The 21,665-nt window shown below is 40.7% G+C and overlaps 2 protein-coding genes and 1 long non-coding RNA gene across 7 annotated transcripts in view; 2 read left to right on the top strand and 1 right to left on the bottom strand.

Annotated features, from left to right (window-relative positions):
• On the top strand, positions 1-8,674 carry herpud1 (homocysteine-inducible, endoplasmic reticulum stress-inducible, ubiquitin-like domain member 1). The gene is made up of 8 exons (XM_072694855.1): positions 1-406; positions 1,347-1,424; positions 3,124-3,201; positions 3,680-3,873; positions 4,089-4,199; positions 4,583-4,942; positions 5,873-5,996; positions 7,446-8,674. The coding sequence occupies exons 1-8, from the start codon at positions 251-253 to the stop codon at positions 7,623-7,625; spliced, it is 1,281 nt and encodes a 426-aa protein (XP_072550956.1). The 5' UTR covers positions 1-250; the 3' UTR covers positions 7,626-8,674.
• Positions 3,249-21,665, bottom strand: part of LOC140574835 (uncharacterized) — a 19,118-nt gene continuing 701 nt past the window's right edge. Inside the window, exons 2-8 of one of the 4 annotated variants that reach the window (XR_011980777.1) lie at positions 13,255-13,416; positions 10,378-10,467; positions 7,423-7,637; positions 5,850-5,963; positions 4,576-4,940; positions 3,630-3,947; positions 3,249-3,537 (exon numbers count right to left, since the gene is read on the bottom strand). This is a non-coding gene — a long non-coding RNA (uncharacterized lncRNA). Of the gene's footprint in view, positions 3,948-4,575; positions 4,953-5,849; positions 5,964-7,422; positions 7,638-10,377; positions 10,468-13,254; positions 13,417-14,188; positions 14,825-21,665 lie in introns of those variants that run through there. The other 3 variants (XR_011980776.1, XR_011980775.1, XR_011980774.1) reach the window with 3 other exon arrangements.
• On the top strand, positions 9,241-19,634 carry cetp (cholesteryl ester transfer protein, plasma). Of its 2 annotated transcripts, XM_072694853.1 has the most exons (16): positions 9,241-9,472; positions 10,210-10,324; positions 10,606-10,737; positions 12,478-12,548; positions 13,310-13,397; positions 14,376-14,445; positions 14,566-14,626; positions 14,746-14,837; positions 15,132-15,311; positions 16,942-16,992; positions 17,195-17,344; positions 17,944-18,011; positions 18,095-18,134; positions 18,260-18,329; positions 18,438-18,523; positions 18,660-19,634. In XM_072694853.1, the coding sequence occupies exons 1-16, from the start codon at positions 9,328-9,330 to the stop codon at positions 18,735-18,737; spliced, it is 1,497 nt and encodes a 498-aa protein (XP_072550954.1). In that variant the 5' UTR covers positions 9,241-9,327; the 3' UTR covers positions 18,738-19,634. The 2 variants fall into 2 exon arrangements, with proteins under 2 accessions (XP_072550954.1, XP_072550955.1); XM_072694854.1 differs by lacking the exons at positions 9,241-9,472; positions 10,210-10,324; positions 10,606-10,737 and adding an exon at positions 10,775-11,008.

Raw genomic sequence — 21,665 nt, forward strand, 5'->3', positions numbered from 1 at the left:
TGTGTTTTGGAAACAACACGCCCGAGTATTTCTCCTCCATCAGCTGCGCTCAAGTACGACTGTGAAAGCGGAGGCGCTCTTCTTCCTCTTACCAGCAGGCGAGGGCTGCTCTTTTAACTCCGGCTGTGGGACTCTGGACGTATTTTTTGAGCATTGTGGTAACGAAAGCCTAACGTGGACGGTAGCTACATTAACGTTAGTTAGCTAGCTAGCTGTTGACAAAGAGAGAGAGAGAGATCGGTGAGTGAGAATGGAGGACTCGACTGTTTCAGAGAAAAGCCAGATTTCTCTTTTGATTAAGACGCCCAATCAGGTTCATGGCGATCAGTTGATCGAGGGCGTAAACATCAGCTGGACGGTAAAGGATCTGAAAACTCATCTGACAAGCGTTTATCCATCCAACCCGGTAAGTCCTCTGTGTACTGTGCTAGCTAGCCGGAGTTAGCAATGCTTAGCTGGCCGGCTAACCCTGACACAGTTATGTAAGGTAGCTAGCCGGACAAGTTGGATTAGGCTGATAGCTAACATTATTAGCTAGCTACTGGGCTGGTTTGTCGTTTAGATGCAAATATCTGTGTATGTGCTGTGCTCAGCTAGCACTAGCAACCTAACTAGGGAGCTAGGGAGCTAGTTTAGTTTTGGACACCTCGCATTCCTTCGCTCTCAGCACACACTGTTCCTATCCGTCAGCTGACTGTCAAGTCAGTTAGCCACCAAAAACTAGCCTGCTGGCTAAGCTACTACATGTTGTTTTGTTAGCTAGCTAGCCTGCCTGGCAGCACTACCTAGCATAGCTATGTCCCCTAGGGGTATTTCCAAGCATGTCCAGTAGAAGAAGAGCTGAGGGTCATCCCTAGTCGCCAGTCCTGAAGGTGTTTCACAAACCAGGATGTAGCTGTATCTGTTTAGGCAGATAGCTAGCTATCTAGCTAGCTAACTCAAGCCCAAAGTAAACATGTCCAGTAGGAGACCATTTGGGCAGCCCTGAAGTTTGGGATTCATTTAGCTACCTGTTCCAAGAGAGGTGTTTTACCAAGCAGGGTTTCTCAGTTTGGACAGATAACTCAAGCCCAGTGTCGAGCCTCAGCAATAAGAGAATTGAAGAGAATCTATTGGACAGTCCTGAGGTTTGGCCTCCCTCGCTTACTGAGCAAAAGCAGGATGTAGCAGTTTAGCCAAATAACTCCAGCCCAAAGTCAAGCCTTGCTTTACACTGTGAATGTCCAACACCCCTCAACAACATCTGTTACACACGTCCAGCTAGCAAGTTAACATTTGTGCACTTAACGTCAGCTGAAAGAGGAGGGTTGACTTGTCTTGACGTGTCTATTTCTTCTTCCTAACAGGCTGAGAAAGACCAGAGACTTATCTATTCAGGGAAGCTACTTCTAGACCACCTGCATATCAGAGATGTTTTCAGACAGGTACGAGACAGGCTGAGATGTACATTTCTACTGGCGTTACATTGTAGTGATAATTTATACCTATTAAAGTATATGTTTATACGTGTGTGTGTGTGTGTGTGTGTGTATATATATATATATATATATATATATGTATATGTGTGTGTATATATGTATGTTAAGAGTGGTCTGGTGCTTAATATGGGGTCTGGTGTTGGAATCTCTTCTGTGTAAGCAGTGCCTGTAATTATATAACTCAAAGCTATAATAATAACTAATGCTAATTCAACACAAACAGTAATAATACCAACATTTTGTCATATTTCAGTTCATTCAAATGAGAAAAAGGACATATGTGCCCTAGATTAAACAAAGGCTTTCATAAAGGCAAAAAAAGCTTGTCCCTGTGTTGAGAGGACTGTTCAGTGAGATTTGAGTTACTTGAGTTAGGTAGGGCCTGTAACATCAGTATGAAGGGCCCCAAAGAAGCCTTTTGGATTCAGTGTTGCATGTCCTGACAACAGTCCTATCCACCAACTATGTTCAGAGGTCCAGGCTGCTTTCAGTGCTGTTCCAGCTGCTACATAGAATCACTAAGTAACCCCTTGTGGTCACTCAGGCAAAAAGCACATGTGGACAAATGTTTACCCTCTAATGTGAAAAAGTTGTGGTATTTATTCTGCAGTGACATTTTTATTTTTAATTGTATTGTTAAAAGAAAGTTTAGCTTTTTGTGTCTTGAACTTCTTAACTTTTTGGCCACCTCTAATCATTTTGGTTTCTTTAGAACTTGAGCTTCAGTTTTAACAGCATGTGCCTCGCCCTTAAAGAAATGAAGAGTTTCATTTCAGATTATTGTATTTCAGACCTGTTTGTATACCAGTTTTTGATATGAAAAGGGTTGAAAAGGAAAAGAAATGACATACACTGATCAGCCATAACATTAGCACCACCTCCCTAATATTGAGTAGGTCTCCCTTGTGCTACCACAACAGATCTGACCATCTGGGGCATTTACTCCAAAAGACCTCTGAAGGTGCTCTTGCAGATTCTTTTAAGTCCTTTAAGTCATGAGGTGGGGCCTCTTCCATGAATCGTATCAGTGAGCCTCAGGTGCCCATGACCTTGTCAGCAGTTCACCGGTCGTTCTTTCTTGGACCACTAGTTACTGGCCGCTACATACCAGAAAAACCCCACAAGACCTGCCTGATGTTTTGGAGACGTTCTGTCCTTCTAGCCATCAGAGTTGGTTCTTGTGAAAGTTCTTGTCATTTTCCTGGTTGTAACGCATCACCTTAAGAAATGACTGTCCACTCCTTGACAGATATCACAGTAGATAAAGATAATCAATGTTTTTCTTTCTACTTCACCTATCAGTGGTGATGATGTTATGGTTAAACGGCATATCATTAAAATACAATTTTTATTTTTTAAAAAGGTATTATAATCCTTATGTAACAGTATTATTTGTGTAACACCCACAGTTAATAGAAGTGATTTCTTTTAATGCATTTGGATTAAAATCTCTCAAATGTAATTTGAATTGTTATATAACCACTGTTGACAAATATAAGATCTGACATCTGACCATTTTGATTACTGCTTTGCTATTTTGTTAAATTTTTTATTTACCTTTATTTAACCATGAAATTATTTTTTTAAAAACAGTGTCAATTAAAAGACTCAAGCATATCTTAACTTCTTGTTTATATCTTTACAGACGGACACCGTACCCATTATTCACCTCGTTTGTGCTTTTAAACCCCAGCCTGGTACTCAGCTGGGTGCAAGACCCAAGGTATGCCTCACCAAACTTCTCTCCATCTTAAATCAATCCATAACAGCCCATTTAAAAATATTTATGATTAAACATACAGGTGAATGTAAATTCTTTAAACACTGACTGGAATATATACAGTATATAGGGAACTAAAGCTTTTGAGTGCACAAAAAAGCAACTCCTCACACAGCCAGGCATTCCTCACACTTCTGCGAGGTTCTGTCTCATTAACAGCACCAGTGTTGTTCTTCGCAGCATCACAGCACGCTGTGCTTCAGCGAGAGCTAGAGCCTGTCTGCGGAAGGCAGTGGGTGGCAGGGAGCACGCTCGCACAGCTGCACTCATTATAATCCCCTGGAGAGCACAACTTTGCATCAGACTTAAACTGCCAGTTATTTTCAGATTTCAGAGTTTCAGTGCGAGTGTGTTGTGTGTCCTCATTGTACCTCAGATTTTCAGTATTCAAATCAACTTTTGTCCCTCGTTTCTGGTGCAGGTCAAACCAGCAGAGCAGCAGCCCTCTCCGGCTTCAACTCCGACTCCCGCTCGGCAGAGCACAAACTCTGCCGCTCCGGCACCATCTGTGCCTACTGTGCCCTCCACCAGTGGCCTCAGACAGCGGGGTCACCCCGCCCCTGCTGTGACCGATGCAGCATGGCCTGCCACAGGCGCTGGCACGAGCACATCCGCGTGAGTTCCTACTGTTTTCTGTCTGGCTGATAATGACTGTCAGTGGTTGGTACAGGCTCTGGAGGTGAAATGTACTAAAAAAAAAGCCAACAAAGAACATTTTTACCTGTATAGCATTTGAACAAATGACAGCATCAACTCTGATTCCACATGACTATCTGTTTCTCCAATACTGTTTTTCTGTGCTTGTTTAAGTGTATGCTTTCTGTGTCCAGGCCAAGACCAGCAGCAATGAACCATCCAGCATTCCCTACATACTCCCTCTACAGTCCACAGCAACTTCTGTGGCTGCAGCATATGTATGCTCGCCAGTACTATATGCAGTAGTAAGTACTGACCTAATTAATGTCTTTTTCTGTTTATGACATGCATGTGTCAGTCACTACAGTGCAGATTTTAACAACACTGAACAATAACAGCTGCTCTTTGAAATTATAATTATAATATTAATGATGATCTGATCATATGGCACATGATTGTTCATGGATGTTTATGTTCATTGGAAATGTCAATAAAACAGACTTCAGACATGGACTGAGTCTGGCCCTGGGCTACACAGCACTTTGCATCAAGATTTTTCCATTTAAAGAAACATATATTCCATGGCTAGGCTAGGTTCTCTGACTGGGAAATCAACCCCCATGTCCAGTTGCTCTGTGAGTTGTGTTGCCAACTTTCTAAAGACTTATTGTTGTAATTTACCTTCCAGCCAAGCTGCCATGGCTGCCGCCACTACTCCTGTGGCCCCTCCTCCTCCTTCTCCACTTCCTGTTGCTCCACATCAAGCTGCTGTACCTGCACCTCTTCCCAATCAGGGCCCAATTGACAACTTGCCAGCCAATCAGAATGCCCCAGACCCTGCCTTTATCAACCCTGAAGGGGCCAATCAGAATCTGCGGATGAACGCTCAAGGCGGGCCTGTAATGGAAGATGAGGATGATATGGAGCGGGATTGGCTGGATTGGGTGTACACCGTCTGCCGCTTTGCAGTGTTCCTGAGCATCGTCTACTTCTATTCCAACCTGAGTCGCTTCATCCTCGTGATGAGCAGTCTGCTCCTTATGTACCTGTAAGTGGCACTGACATTTCATGTTTCATACTTATTAATCGGGAAAAAAAAAAACAAGCCAGACAAGTATGCTTTGTGGATAAACTAGACCCTAGGGCGAAGAATTGTCAAGACTAGTCTTCTTGTTAGATTCGTTTACCATTCATGGCCACCATGCTGTCATGAAAGAATGCTGGATGCTATAACACTGGCCAATTACTTTGCCAGAAAATAAGTGGTATGTCCGGTACAGAGGACAAAGCTTTGTGTTTATAGTCCTGGAAGAGGTGTCCTCTGAGCCTTCTTGTATGTAACTTTGGACTGTGACTCAGCATTCCCCTACGCACATGAGGGAAGGAGGGGGGTTAGGTTTAAGACAAAAAGAAAGAGTAGACAGTTGACAAACAGCACGTCCAGTGCCTCTCTCCAGTCATTATGGTCTCTATACTCTTGTCTCTATATGATTGTCCAGTGGGTCTCTCACTAACTGCAATGCTAGCAGTAATGCACAGTGTGGGACTCTCTTCTTCACCCTCCAGCTGTTCCAAGCAGATTAGGGCTGTGTGGCTGCTCAAGGACCCACTGCGACAGCTTCAGATAAAGTTTATCTGTGTAGACGTGGCACTGCGGATTGCAAGCTTTTCCATAGGCTCTCTATGAAGGCAATTATTAGCTTGGTCACACCAAGTGAAGTTGACCTTCTTGTACCGTCTGTAAACTTGACCTTATGGTGTAAACATACTCTGTGGATATTTCCAGCCGCACTGCTGTAAAAGCAAGTTAGTCGTGATATATGGTCGAGCTACAAAAAGTGGAGTCAGGCAGCTGTACACATGGTGAACTATTTTTGCAATCACGGTGTCTTATAACAGGCAGTGAGTTCAGTGAGTGTGTCTATGCTTATATTTCCTGGACTGTGTCTTCCTACCTATTCTCCTCTGCTTTCCCTAGGCACACTGCAGGGTGGTTCCCTTTTAGACACAGGGCTCAGGCCAGGGCTCCAAACCAGCCTGCACCAGAGGTCATTCAAAATCAGCAGAACCTGAATCAGAACGAAGAGGATCAACCAGAGCCGGTGAGGGATCCTAAATGTGTAAAATGCTCTACTTAATATTCTTTTCCAAATCAGGATTGCACAATATGCACACATACTGCAGATTAGTATATCCCCTAAATTATATAAAAAAAATTGATCCACTGACCTGACATAGTTATAGGCCTGTATTACTATAACCAAAACTTGGGTTTTTGGAAGGCTTGAATGTCTTGATTCATTCAGATACTGACGAACACACCTGGACTATTTCAGAATTGGTCAGGAGGCTTACTATGTTCACAGCATGCCATATAAACACTATTTGTTTAGGGATTTATTTACATGTACAAGTCTATTGATAACTAGATCTTAACTAGGTTTTGTGGCCGATAGAGATTTTAGGGGACACCATTTTAATACCCGACTGATGTTATATGTTAGTATATTTAATGTTTGTGGACACCCCTTCTAATTACTGAATTTCAGCTATTTTAGGTTGCACCCATTGCTGACACAGATAAATAAACAAAGGAACGTGCACACACCCCCAGCTAGATACAGCTTGTCTGGTACTTGTAAAGAAGTACTGCCAGTACAATAGGACTTTCTGGAACAGGTAAACATTAACCTATTGGCAACCATGCATAATGCAAGATGAGTGCTATTAAGCCCCCCAGCATTGAGCTTTGAAGCAGTGCAGCTCTGGAATGATGGTGCTCCATCTCATACTTTTGGGATGAGGTGGGGTGGTGATCGTCCAACATCCTGACACAACTCACTAACACTGAATTCAATAGAATCCTCACAGAAATGTACCACAATCTAGCAGAAAGCCTGTTTATAACATGGTGTGAGGTTCTCTAGCTGAAGAGGTTGTAACTGGCTGGGTTAGGTTTTAGCCTAGCACCCGGTCGATCATTCTCTCGCTTTCCTGGTTGATTTGTGTTACATTTTAGCATATTCTCCAAAAAGTAGCCATTGTGTTTAACCTCGAAAGGCTTTCACTAGTGGGCTGGGTGTATGTCAAATCAAGGCTGTTTAGGTTGGCAAATGCATTTTGAAGAGACTGATTTGTTTACACTGCTATAACATGACAAATGCATCTCAGACCACCTCCTGAAGTGGTTTGAGTGATCAGATTTGTATCTGCTTTAAATGCATCTTGGTTGTGTTTACAGTAGCAGTTTGTGGCTCGGCCTTATCCACAAAAAATATTTTTATATTTATTATTGTTATTATTATTATTATTATAAGAGACCAGATGTAAATGGGTCAGTATGTCACAAACATGTACCAAACTCTTATTATTTAGTTAAGCCAATCGTGTTTTCCATTCTAGAGAACCTTTTAAATTAGGGAATTGTGATTATTAATTAATACATTTACATTTATATATGTGTATATATGTATATTTCTGCATGCTTGTGTATGTAGTTTTTTTTTTTTTTCTTTTTTAAATATTTACATGAGTCTTCTGTGTTCTTTAAGGTGGCAGCCCCTGCTGAAGCCGAGAACAGTGAGGCAGAGGAGGAAGCTGTTGTTCAGCCCTCTATGACTGCAGTTCCTGTGTCCCCAGTTAGACCTCCCATTCTCTGGACAGCCTGGATCTTTTTTAAAGCCTTCTTTGCCTCTTTAATCCCTGAGGCTCCTCAGGGCGTAGCCAACTGAGTGCTGTAAAACCTGAAGGTAGATGGACAGATATGGCAAGAGTTACACCCACACTGAGGGAGCGCCATCCCTGCCCCCTCTGGAAGGACTCTGAGGAGTCTGTGTTGATTTTGATGGAACTTTGCAAACATAATGTGTTTGATTTCTGATCTAGTCTTCACTCTTTTTCTCAGTGAAGCTTCAGAGTCGCCCATTCAGCACTTTTGAGCAGTTTGGCGCTGTGACCAAAAACCTCATCTCTTCCCTTGGCCAAACAGTTGTGTGTGTGTATATATATAATGTAAATGAGTGCTGGATACAGTTGTAAATATGTCTGTACAGTTTTGCACAGCACTTTAGATCATCCTAATGGCAGCATTGGCCTCTTAGTCTTATGCAGGGCTCATGTCATCAGGACTTCATTTTCCTGGAGTGCTCAAAGATGAGGGTCCAGGGATTAACCCACGAGTGGCCCATGGCTTATCTAACCAAGACCAAGGCATGATCAACAATAAAGTCCATTCATTAGTTCCTTGTGTACAAAAGCCTTTTGTGACTAAGAGCGCCCATGTTTGGCACTTTGACAGTAAAGGTTTCAGAGGATTGATTTCTTTTTTTGTTGTTCAGAATGAATGAATTATGTTCCAGTTCATGTTTGACTGCTTGTTCTGTATCTTTGAGCTAAAGGAGATGTGCACAAATGTGGAGAAGTAGAAGAAGAATCCTATGAGTGAAATATTAAGAGCACAGTAAGCGGTTTGTTGAGCAGAGAGGAGCTGAAGTTGTGATCAAGGAAAGTAGGACAGACTTCCATTTAAATACAGCAGCTCTTTTACATGAAGCTGCTGCATGTGACATGTTAAAGAAGTGAGCAGAGACCCGAAAGCAAATGTGGTTCAGTACTTTGAGGAAGCAACTCATAAATGAAGGTTTTGATCCAGAATTTCAGATATTTTTTTGTTTGGTTGTTTTTTTTCCCATTTTCCTTTTAAAGGGAATCAGCTTGCCTAATGCTGTTAAGATACGCTATTTAACTTTGTACCATGAACTGAAATAATAATAAACTCATTTACACATAGTCGTGGCTTCTTTGTGATCAGGATTACAGGTTGCTGAACAAGATGCTGCACCAAGAATTGCACTTGTGTCATGGTAACACAATAGCAATGCTTTGTGTTTGCTAATTAAACCATTCAACTAGTCTGATTTGGCTGTCATGGAGTTGAACATGCGCACTCCCTCACTTCTGCAAAAGGGATGGCTCTCTATAGCCATGGCTTGAAATCATTTCTTTTTTTTTTTTTTTTTTACAGCTTTGGGCTTACTAGTGGACATGCTAACCCTGTTAGCCTTTTGTCATGTCCTCAGCAGAGCCTAGTGCACTCTAGAGGGTTTCTATTTGTGCTCTACAGGTAAATGCCCTCTTTATTCTTTACTGTCTCTCTGTAACCCATGCTGGTCGAATGCTAGTGGACTCCGGCCGAAACATCAGTTCACCCTTGTACTCCAGCTTGTTTTGGAGCTGTTAAAAGAACTCTGTTTAAAGCCAGCCCCTTATGGTCCCTATCCACCCCCATTTCTCTTGAGGCTATGCTTGCATCCCTCCTCCTCCTCCTTTCAGCTCTCTCATAACAGAGGTTTTCAGAACGAGGGGTAAAAGAAAGCCAGTATCAGTTACAGCAGAAAGACACTGTGAGAGTGTGTGTTCAAAAGCACTGTGGAGATGGACAGGAACATAGCAGCGTTTGGCCTTGGACTGTTGCTGCTCTTCTGCTTTGTTGGAGTGGGGCACTCATGCCTGGATCCTGCTTCGGCCTATAGGTTCACCGGAGCTGTGTGCAGGCTAACCTACCCTGCTGCTGTGGTCTGTGAGTAGAATTGACACTGTATTGTGTATTGTGCCATTCAGCGTGTTGTTATTTCTACTGGAAGAGTTACTGAGCTATTGTGCTCTTAGTAGACTTCACTAGTCATTAAAGCAAGCAGAGCAAGATGGTGAAGGATAATTCCCCACCAAAAGGTCTTTCTAGTCTTGGTGTAAACATGATCTGGGTCTGGAAAATAAGGATGTAACAACTTCAACAACAGTATTCAACACAGATATTTAGGACTGTATCACTAATACACCCAATGGTAGCCCCCCAAGGGTCTCTCGTTTGCTGTCTTTCATGGAAACCTCTTGTCAATTATTAAACCTAGGCATCTGGCTGCATCCTATCAGACTAAAGTGGGCTGGGGGATGGATGGTCCTATCCTGTGGAATTCAATTGCATAATTTGAGCTTTGTAGGAACATCGAAATATTAGTCAAATCAGATACGAATCTCAGAACCTGAGAATACGAATATCTTTCAACCCCTACTGGGAAACCAACCCGAAGAACAGCAATAAAAAAAACTTGAGTGGGCCATAAAATACGAGCACTCAGAATGTGAACCTTCGAAGCCCTCTGAATTCTCCTGACAGTCATGCCGGCTCACGTTCTTGTCTATGTCTCCTCCTCCATGTTTTTATGACCTCTGTGTTCTTTTATTAGTGTCCCAACTGCATTGTTTTGCCAGTTACTGAGAATTATTGAGAAATAATGACAACATTAAACTCTGTAGTAAACGAGAAGACCACCGAAGTAATCAAGGCTGCTTTCCAGCACGCAAAATATCCCAGCATTGAGGGAGAGAAGTCCATTCCATTCGCGGGGACGCTGGAATATGCATTGCACAAGTAAGTGAGACAACATTGCCTGTGTACACACAATGTTTGTTGTGCATACTTACATTCAGCTTACATCATCACAGAAGTACACAATTTGAACAACCAGGACTTCATGCCTTGAATCAAGCACTAAAACCACCACCTCAGTGAATCTGAAATGAAGGAATCAATATGCAGTGTTATTTTATGTACAGAGGCAAAATGATCAAACAAATCTCACTGTCCAATTACTTATGGACCTGGCTGTATTAGAGGACCAAACTTTATATTTTTTTAATACTCAATTCTAGCTTGGAAATCTACAACCTGTCTATCGGTCAGAGTGAGTTTGAGCTGCGGGAGAATGAAGGCATAGGGATCAACATTGCCAATGTTTCTGCTGTTTTCAAGGGAACCCTCAAATACTCTTACAAGAGTCTTCTGTGAGTGCACACACACACACACACACACACACGCACACACACCTGAGATAAAACACATCACACACACATCATGATACGTTCATTCAGATGAATAATACAGTGCTGGGATTAGCTCTTCTTTTTTACAAACAAACATGACCATTTTATACAGTACTGTCTGCAAATATATTTGGACAGTGACACCTGGTTTGGTTTTGTATTCCAACACAGTGAATTTGCAGTATCTACTGTATAAGCTGAACTGCAGTCTTAATCTGAAGATGTATACCGGGTAAATCACATCTCCTATGTCAAAAAACATTGAGTATTGGTCAGATTTATGCAGTTAAAGCAACATATGTAGTATTTCTTTTTAATAAAATAACAGCTTCAAAATCATGCTGATCTTCAACAGACTTGTAATAGAGAATGTAATAGTGTTGTTGCTACTCTGGGCTCGGCATGCTACTGACCATGTCAGTCCACATACTTCCTTCACTTTCAGTTGTCTGTTCTGTATCTCTCAGCATGTCCAGAAATGCGTGTTCTCAACTCTCAAAGACTGACTAATTCTCACATGATCACATGATCACATGCTGATCACTAGAATTCCCCCACTGCTGCTGTTGACAGTCACATCAGTAAAGATAAGACAAGACAAGCCAGTTTGACTGGTAGGCTTGTATGCCTAAGCAACCCTGTTTCAGGCACAGTTTGATATCTACATCACCTGACTTTAGTAAGACTTAATCCCAGGAAACTACAGGAATTCAATATACTTCCAAGCAAACAGTAAATTGGCCTTCCTGATGTTAGGATAGGCAAACCCTCCACTGGTGAATTTTTCTTATATATTATATATAATAAATACTAGCACTTATGTCTTACCCTCCTCCAGGAGATCTTCTTTCCTGCAGAGGTTAGTTCCATCTTGCCTTACACTAACCCAAGGGTGCACAACTCCAGTTCTGGAGAGCTGTTTTGTCCTCCAGTAAGTTTGGTAGTTGCCCTATTTAAACACTTAACTCTCATCGGTTAATTGGCAGACAATGTCCATGTGTTTAAATAGGGCAACTACCAACCTTTGCTGAAGACCAGTCCTAACCCAGAACCTAACCAATGATTTAGCATTAAACCCAGCCTGTTAGTGAAAAGCTGCAACACAGTAAAACACAATGGCCATTCGGGAGAATATGGAAACGAGTGAATATTTAAATATTTAGAATATGGAAACTTGGGGGGAGGGCCACAAGAAGATTCACCAGAGGGTATCCATGCTAGTCTAAAAGGTAAAATACTGGAGAAAGCATTACATCTGGTATATGAGCTAGGCTAAAAGGTAACCCTAGCTGGCTGTCTACAATCACTTTAGCAAGCCATGCCAAGAGAAAACAGAGCAACAGCAACACTATCCTATTCACTTATCCATAGACTTGTGAAAAATGACAAAAATAATAAGCCGTGTAATCTTGTTACACGGCTAAAAACAAAGCCAATAAGCCCGTAAACCAGCCAAAGTTTTCTGCTATAGAACAAAATACCATAATTCCATGCTTTTTCTGACCTGAATTAACCCAGCACTGCACACTTTAGCACTTTGCACTGATGTAGCTCACGAAGGATGTGATTATTAATGGAGGAGCTGGGTGAGGTGGTGTTAGAACAGGAGCAGCATGAGGCTGTGACACTTCAGAACTAGAATTAGAAAGCACTGCTTTAAGTGAAAGTGGATGTTGTAATGTTGTGTTCTCTGCCACACAGGTTCATAATAAACCAGTCAATTGATTTCGAAATTGAGTCCCAGATTGATCTCGTCATCAATTCCAAGCTGTGTAAGTTTTTTGTTAACACCTTATTGTCTCTGCATGGTGTTTACATGTCGTAGCTGCCCAGAAAATATGTATCTCCATTTATTATTTTCAGATTTGAAATTTTCTACACTATTTGAACACAACAGCTGCCCTTTACTTTAATTTAAATTCTCAAAAAAAACTTTTTGCCTTCCCCTGTGAAGTTACTGGTTTGGAGATCCATGTTGTCTTTTGGACAGCAGTGACTTGAATGGTTCAGTTCTATGATGGATAAAATAGTATTTTCACTCATTTGTTTTCCAGTAAAATAGGTGGAAAATAAGCTTTACACAATTTCAGTGCTATATGATTATTAGTCATTATTGTAAAAAAGTGTAATTAAATGTGTTAAATGGGTTCACCATATGTAATGAAACTGAGTTACCTGCTGAGTTGGTACTCAGCAATGGTATGTTACGAGTGTAAAAGCTGAGAAACTAAAGAGCTATTTTTACAGTTCAGCTTAGCACTGTTGGGTTGCAAATATACTCTTGCCCAAATATATCCAGCTCACAGTAGTCCTATGGTCAGATACTAGCCCCTGATGAAGGCTAGAGTACAACATTATAGCTTCTCACAGCAACAATGGCTGATACGTGTAGATACAAGGTAGATGAACCTAATAAACTGGCATCTTCTGCGCTGGGCTGTAGCAGAATGTGGAGAACTAGGATGTTCTGATGCTTACCTGTGGGTTCACATGGTGGCTGAGATGATGGCAGTATGTTCTCTGTGTGTGGCAGACTGTGGAAAAGGCAAAGTGGCTGCAGACACTTCCGACTGCTACCTCACTTTCCACAAGTTGAATCTTCTACTACAGGGCGATCGAGAGTAAGTCAACGAGTCCAAACTGTAGAAACAATGCACACATGTTCAGATGAGTATTTTTGATGGGGTTGGGGGAGGTTCTGGATACCACCACCAAGTTCCTTTATCATCCAGTGGATGGCACTAAATCTCCAGCTACAGTCCTTAATGTCCATATTTTCACACTTGTCTTCACAGCTGGACTGTACACATTGGCCATAATGCACATTGTAATATTTCATATGTGATATTTTTCACGTTATTCATTCTCATATCTGCATTGTTACACAAAAACCTTGTATCTCCATTTTTCCCATTATTTTCTCACTTTTTTGGCTTAATAGGAATCTGCACTGTGTCAAAACTTCATAATGAAGGGAGCAATAGTAACACTCCAAAATGTTCACTTTACATCTGTTTTCCATTGATTTCCATTTGAAGTTAAGGTTTTCTCCTTCTCCTATAAAGCTGCTATTTTCCAAGGTTTTTGTGTGACACATTATCACGTGATTACATTTTTTAATATTGCATTGGGCTGCATGTAATAACACATAATTCACACACATAAGTCCCATATTAACCATGTGGTTTTAGACATCACATGTAAAATGCATGTTTTCATGTTTTCTTTACAACCTTGATGTCCAGATTCCAATATGGTAGCAATGCTGAATTAAATTATATTCTTGAATAAGGGACGTAGACGTTTTACAAAATGAGAATAGTAAGGGTAGGGCTGGGCAGTAGGACCAAAAAGGTGTCTCACAGACTTCTAAAGGTCTTATAGAATTGAGAATAAAGATTGAACCAATTACCAAAGAAATGCTGATGCCACTTGGGAGTCCCTTCTGTGGGTAATGTTACTCCACAAAGCAAAGCATGGTTCATCTGTGATGTTTTCCTCTTTTGCCTTTAGGGATGACTTGATGTTTGGGAATCTAGCATGTATATTCATTGCTGATGCATGACATTAAAAGAACCGTCTTATGTAACTGTTTGCAGGCCTGGCTGGATGAAGAGAGTGTTCACAAATTTCATCACCTTCACAATGAAGCTGGTGGTAAAGGGGCAAGTGAGTAAAGTGTTGCATAGCTCTGCACCCTGGTGTTCTCTTTGAGGATCCCGCAATTGGAAAATACAGTGCAGACGCTTTACACAGTTACTTACTGACAGTTTTCTTTGGTAATTACAGATCTGTAAGGAAATAAACAAGGTGGCAAACATACTGGCAGACTTCATACAGGAAACAGCAGGTTGGCTTTGAACATTATTTGCATGTAATTTGAACAAGTCTGTAGGTGTGTGTGTGTGTGTGTGTGTGCCTGGAAGACTAAACAAATCTTTTTATTTTTATTTCCTTCTAAATGAGCAGAAAAGTTTCTGAGTGATGGGGACATCTTTGTGGATATTGGCGTGACCTCTGCACCAGTCATTACTTCCAATTACGTAGAGTCCTATCACAAGGTAGCCCATAGTGTCGAGTCATACATAAGAAGTGATGCATGTTATAGTTATAGTAATACATGTTTACAGTGAGAGAATTTCAACATGTGTTGATTTAGATAGTAAATGTGTCAGGTGTTTTTGCAAACCAGCTGTTTTAGGTTATTGAACACGCAAATGTATTGTTCCTACATAGTGCAGTGAGTTCTTAGGGCAATAGGTCCAGTGTGCTTCATGTTCTTCAGATAGCTGCACAATGTTGTTTGTATTCTGGTGTAGTACATGGGCTTGTGACAATATTTCTGTGATTAACAGGGCCTAGTGACCTATAATGGCTTGACCTCAGTGATCAATGCATCCAGATTTAACCCAGACCAGCTCACGGAGAACCGTAGTCTTTACTTTTGGATTGGCGATGACCTTATGGACCCTCTGATGACCGCAGCCTACAACGATGGACGACTCATCCGCAACATTTCGGGAGAAGAACTTACAGTATGTCATTCTATTTGCACAAAAAAGTTGCTGCACATCCATAATATTACACCCAGCTGCAGACCTGAGGCAGAACTGTAAAGAGGATGTATAAAATCTGCAGTTTAAGCTTCCAAACCCACAAGTGCTTAAACTTACAGTTTTTGTCCAAATGTTTGTGGACACCCCTTCTAATGAATGCATTCAGTGCACTTTAAGTTGCAGCCGCTGCTGACACAGATTTGCAAATGCACACAACTCACAGCTTGTCTAGTCCTTGTAGATCAGTATTGCCAATAGAATAGAACTCTCTGTAGCAGATAGACATGAACCTATGAGCACCATGCCTCCTTATGCCAGGCGTCGGCTAGAGGAGTGTGAAGCCCCCCAGCATTGAGCTATGGAGCATTGGAACTGTGGGATGAGGTAGGGTGGTGATCATCCAACATCCTGACCTCATGAATGCTCTTGTTGCTGAATTCAATCAAATCCTCACAGCAATGCTTGAACAGTCTTCCTTGTACAGTAGAGACTGTTACTTCAACAAAAGCAGGATAAACTAGCAGGTGTCACAATACTTTTGTCCATACAGTGTTCAAACAGCAGAGCCATTTTAGAACTGGGGCCTAAAGCGATGATTTTTTTTTCTGCCATCATCATAGTTGAAATTAATAATAAAATTAATTACTAAATGACTTGCTTAGGCGGACCCCTGTGGCTTGAAGGCCCTAAGCGACAACTTGTACTACTCATAGCGACCCCTTATGTGGGTAGTGTTGGGTGGAGTAGCCTAAACCCGTACTGTTACTTAAATTAGTACTGACACTGTTTTAACACACAAGCATAAAAGTAGATTACAAAACTACTGAGTACTAATAAGCAAAGTACCAGGGTTCCCATTCTATTTTGTTCAGGACATATTCCATACATGACAACATGCATACAATGAGTATCTGTTTTTACACACATGGTAAATGGATCTACTATTCAGTACTATTTCAAAATCCTTTCTGTAAGATGGTAATTCCTCTGTAAATCCTTTGGTGGAACAAATGACACACAGCTAAATTCCACATAGCTGATGTATGCTAGATAGAAACATGTGTGCTACAAAGTCCCCTCTTCATCAATGGCAAAAAAAATTATAATTAGTTATGTATTCATTTATAGTGTTAAATGTGGCTAACAAATGACATTATAAGATCATTCTGAAAATGCTGACAATGTTATTAGTTATTACACACAACATCCCTAGTAAGACAAATGTTATAAACGTTTTAAAGTAAATTTATTTTTATATTATATTATATTGTATAGACTTGATTAGATGTCCAGGTTTTCCAGATTTTCAGGATGGGTACTGAGTAACTGTTAGTAAGTAAAGTCTTAATAGATCCAGTCTCTGTCAGCAAAGAGAGTTTGTTAAATGTTAAAATTTCCTTTTTTGATGTAATCTTGACCTAAACCTAAAATCACAAAGCAGTGTAGATTAAATAAAATTTAAAACTTGAACAGTGAAACAGTATCAGAAAATGTCTTTCCTAATAAATGATGAAATCCTCTGCATGTGAGTCATACCCAACAAAGCTGTTGCACTGCACTTTTACCACAATTATGACAGAGTCTAAATTTGCTCATTTTTTCACTGCAGGGTCTGTTTTTGACAGAGCTATCTGCAACCAGGCCAGAGTTACTGAGCAAGGTACTGTGTTTTTTTCACTCTGAATGATCTGATCTATGAACCACAGTACCTGTGGTTGTAGCCATGGAATATGAAAGCATAACCAACACAATAGTTTTCTGCAGCAGTGTTGCACTGCAACTGCAAGGCCTACAATGAGAGGCCTAATTTTTCCAACCAACTAGTCAGCCTGGTTCAGTGAGCGTTTTTGTGCTTGTTTCAGTGGCTGTCTTCTGAGGAGCCGTTGTTGAAAGCGTGGAGTGCCTCAGTACCTCATCTCTGGACGACCGCTCAGGGTACATCGGTCAGAGCTGTTGCTGCAGTGGAGCTCTTCTCTGGCAAACAGGACATTCCTGCACTTTACTTTGAGACGGTCAGTGAAATGTACATAAAACCAAGGCTTGAAGAGTTTATACACATTATTATGATAGACATTGAGTTGGCAGTTTATAAGGAAACATGAACTCACACTAATAGAGGATGTTATGAGATAACACCTACTATTTTGGTGAACTTGGTAGGTTTACAATTACTGACTGTAGCCCACCGGTTGCCATCAATGGACCGCTACCTCTACCAGGTTATTTGTATGCTGGATCATCTCACCAACACCAGCATGGAAAAATGGGCAAACATAAGAATCTGAGTGACTTCGATAAGGACCAAGTTTGGATGGATAGAAGACTGCCAGATAATCTCCAAAACGGCAGGTCTTGTAGCTGGTGCACTGGTTGCCTGAGAAAGAAGGCTAGCCTGTCTGGACCGATCCCATGGAAGAGCTACTAGTTTATCATGGCAAATGGTGATATGGTGGTCCCTTTTCTATTAATAGGGATTACTGACAAGTGCTAGCTTCTAATAGTATTACTACTACTTTCAATAGATAGTAAATAGTAGCTCAGCTATTTCTGTGGCTGCCTAGGACAAGCATTCATGATAAAAGTTACCTCAGTAATCTTGGTCTCCCTTTAGGAGGTGCAGGTCGTGGTGAGAGCCTCCTACGCTGATAAGAAGCTCATCCTGAATGGCACACTGGGGCAGTGAGTGTGACTCTTGCTCTAAACATTGACTCCCAGTTCTAATTTGATTACCTCTAACACATTCTGTTCTTTGTGGCTTGTAGTATATCCATATCAAAGGTTTCCTCCTCCGCAGATTTTGAGGTAAGGGCTGGCTTGTGAACTGGGTTTACTTTAATATTAAATATATTATTTAAAGGAAAACCCATGTTGCTTATCTTATGCTTCTGATTTTGCTGAAGCCATGAATTCTCTTCTTGTCCTTTAAGATGGAGAAGAACTTAAATGCTTATCTTCAGGAGGCCGTAGAAAAGATTGGCATCCCCAAAGTCATCTCCTGTGAGTTTGTGTGTGTGTGTGTGTGTGTGTGTAAATGTGAATGTGTATGTGTGTTCGCATTTATGCCTATTTGAGTATGTGTGACCTTGATAATATCATTCTCCTCAGACCTAGAGCCAGGATTAACTGCTCTGATGGACCGGCAAGGGCTCAATCTCTTTGACCTCATTAATCCAGAAGTAATACCTCAAGAGGTGAGCGTAAAATCTTTTATCTATTCTTTTAATACTCATTTGTCTACAATAAGCCAGTAATACACACTTTATGCAGTGGTTGGCCAGTTTGTGGACATCAAGTGTTTTTACCATCACAAACTCTCTCTTCATGCAGGGTTACGTTTTAATACAGATGGACTTCGGTTTTCCTCACCATCTGCTGGTGGAGTTCCTCAGGAAGACTCTGGACTGACACACATACAATCAGAACCAGATGCTAAAAAATACAATTACACATACACCAATCAGCCAAAACATTAAAACCACCTGCCTAATATTGTGTTGGCCAAATCAGCTCAGAACCGTCAAGGCATGGACAGCGTGAACCTTTTCAGCAGTTAGTATATAGTTATAGTAACTGTTTTGTGGAATCAGGCCAGACTGGCTATCCTTAGGCACCCGTGGTCCTGACACCGGTTCTCCAGTTGTCCGCCCTTGGCCCACATTGGGTAGGTACTGACCACTGCATATTGGATACACCCCACAATACCTGCTGTTTTGGAGATGCTCATGTCAGAGTGGCTCAGATCCTTATGTTTGCCTATTTTTCCTGCATACAGCGCATCAACTTCAAGAACTGACTGTTCCCTTGCTGCCTAATATGTATATTCCTCCCACTGAAAGCATGTATTATGTGACTTTTGAGTTCTGACTATTCATATTACTATAATATCTGTCAAATGTATTTCACATTTAGGTGTTTTGATAAAAGCATGAATGCAATTGTTGTAAAATATATGTCCACATTCATTACAGGTAGTCTTTTATGCTAGGTAGTAAAAACCATGCTGGATTCCTCTCTCCTGTCTGAACATGCAATGCTTTTTATCGAAAACAAATAGATGTGCCTCACAATCACTTACACACCTCCAAAAAGAAAGCATGTGATTTTGTTACTTGAATGATTATCATTTTGAATTATTATCTGCAAACAGATGATGTTCACAGTAAGGTAGCTTATCTAAAAAGAATGATTTTGACTTGTTTTTTGTTTGAATCTAGCTGTTCTTTACGTTGTGTCAAAACTTCATGATAAATGGACCAAAAGAAATGCTCCAAAATGACTTGGAATAAAATATTTTTAAACTGAGTTCCTTTAAAAGTTAAGAATGTTTTTTCCCTCCTTCTGTAAAGTTGCCATTTTGGAGATGGTTTTTGCATGCCAGTGCAAACTTGTTTATGGTGGTTTAAGGTGGCCTCAAGATCTCACTGAGGCAGACATTGTATTCAGTAAATATACTTATATTAACGAGAGAAAAAAACACCCTGTATAAACTAAACAGAGCAAGTCATTAACATACTGCACTCTCACACACAATTACAAGAACATTTACATACACGATATGTCCAAATGTTTGTGGACACCCATCTAATAAAGGCAAATAATCTCTGGATCAGGTGTACATGAACCTGTTGGCACCATGTCTAATGACAGGCATGGGTGAGAGGGGTATAAAGCCCCCCAGCTTTGAGCAGTGGAACTGTGTTCTCTGGAATGATGGTTGATGCTCCATCCAATACTTTAGGGATATGTTGGGGAGTTGGGGATGAGTTGCAGTGGTGTGATCATCTGATATCATAACCTCACTAATGCTCTTGTTGCTGAATACAGTCAAATCCCCACGGCATTGTTACACAATCTAGTCAAAAGCCTTACCAACAAAAGCAGGATAAAGTCATTTTTTAATACCCTTGATGTTGGAAGATGATGACAATGAATGAAAAGGTGTCCCAATAATTTGGACCATATAGTTCATGCATGTGTAAATGAGTGTGAGAATAAAGTTTGCAATCACTTTTTTTTTTTTTATTTGTCATCGTATATACAATATCTTACAAAAGGTAGATGTAAATGTTATAAAAGTAACCTTATTTAAATTAGTTTAGGAAATGTAAATGTTTTGACATTGATCAGGCATTCTGCATATAATTTATTATAACTATTAATTTATTTATTAGAACATCCTTGATGCTACATAGAAGTTAAAAGTAGCCCAGGGCGAGCTTTATAGAATGGTTTATTTATGTATTTCTTTCTTTTTGGAACATTTTAAACTTGTAAGTGTCAGACCCCTGAACTTGTTAAGTATATACATATGTAAGGTATACTATCTAAGTGTGCTGGATTGATACTTAGTTTATATGTTAGTAACTGGAAGCTGCAATGAGAAAGTAGCACACATACAAGCCCGAGCAAAACACAACACAGGAGAGAACTGTGACCGCCACACTAGGACCAGCTCAAGCTCAAGCGCCTGCCCAGCCTCAGGCAAAGGGTTTTGGGCATTGTAGATTACTTCAAGGCCTCTGATTCTGACAAATGTCGGCAGTTTCTCAACATCATGTGGATGTTTTGTGAGAATATTCCCTTGGACCTGGAAATAAAGGTGTTGTCTGTAGCAGGATGTTCAGTGGGTAAGTTTATGTCCCTTTCTTACACAGTGCTCAGTCTGACAAAGACGTTTCAGGACATACAGGTTTGTATATACTTTACAAGGGCATACAGTTATTTTTTCAGTGTTATGGCTAAAATATTGATTGTGATAATATAGGTTAACACTGTTTTTCGATGTTATGTAAGACATGTATATGTAGTGTAGGTTGATGTGGCGCAACAGATAACACCACTACTTGCCACTGAGTTACAACACCATGTGGGAGACCGGGGTTCGATTCTCGGTCTGGGTGACTATGCTGCGCTACACCAATAAGAGTCCTTGGGCAAGACTCCTAACACTACACTGACCCACATCTGTAATACGGGTAACCTTGTAAGTCGCTCTGGATAAGAGCGTCAGCTAAATGCAATTAATGTAAATGTATATGCACGCAGACCATATTTAACTAAATGTAATTAATAGTAATCTACCATGACAGACAAAGAATTTTAGATGCATGTATTAGGATGAACTGTTTTTATGTTGCTGTGGTATATGATATGAAATGTAATGAAGTATCTGCCACACTAGTAGTACCATGTTTTAGCACGTGGTGTCGCTGCGGGGTCCCACCAACTATAGGAAGGATCTGTAAACATGTCCTGACGTGACCCCTCTTGCTTCGTGCAACGTTTTTATAACGCAGCTCATCGGATGCTGGAACGGATTAAATTTATTTAAGA

Source organism: Salminus brasiliensis, chromosome 13 (assembly GCF_030463535.1).
Source record: "Salminus brasiliensis chromosome 13, fSalBra1.hap2, whole genome shotgun sequence".
Lineage (NCBI taxonomy): Eukaryota > Metazoa > Chordata > Actinopteri > Characiformes > Bryconidae > Salminus > Salminus brasiliensis.

Coding starts and splice junctions, on each gene's coding strand:
- herpud1 (XM_072694855.1), top strand. CDS start 251: ATGGAGGACTCGACTGTTTCAGAGAAAAGCCAGATTTCTCTTTTGATT. Junction 3,202..3,679: donor AGCTGGGTGCAAGACCCAAG/GTATGCCTCACC, acceptor TTTCTGGTGCAG/GTCAAACCAGCAGAGCAGCA. Junction 4,943..5,872: donor AGTCTGCTCCTTATGTACCT/GTAAGTGGCACT, acceptor TGCTTTCCCTAG/GCACACTGCAGGGTGGTTCC.
- cetp (XM_072694853.1), top strand. CDS start 9,328: ATGGACAGGAACATAGCAGCGTTTGGCCTTGGACTGTTGCTGCTCTTC. Junction 10,325..10,605: donor CTGGAATATGCATTGCACAA/GTAAGTGAGACA, acceptor ACTCAATTCTAG/CTTGGAAATCTACAACCTGT. Junction 18,135..18,259: donor CCTCCTCCGCAGATTTTGAG/GTAAGGGCTGGC, acceptor TTGTCCTTTAAG/ATGGAGAAGAACTTAAATGC.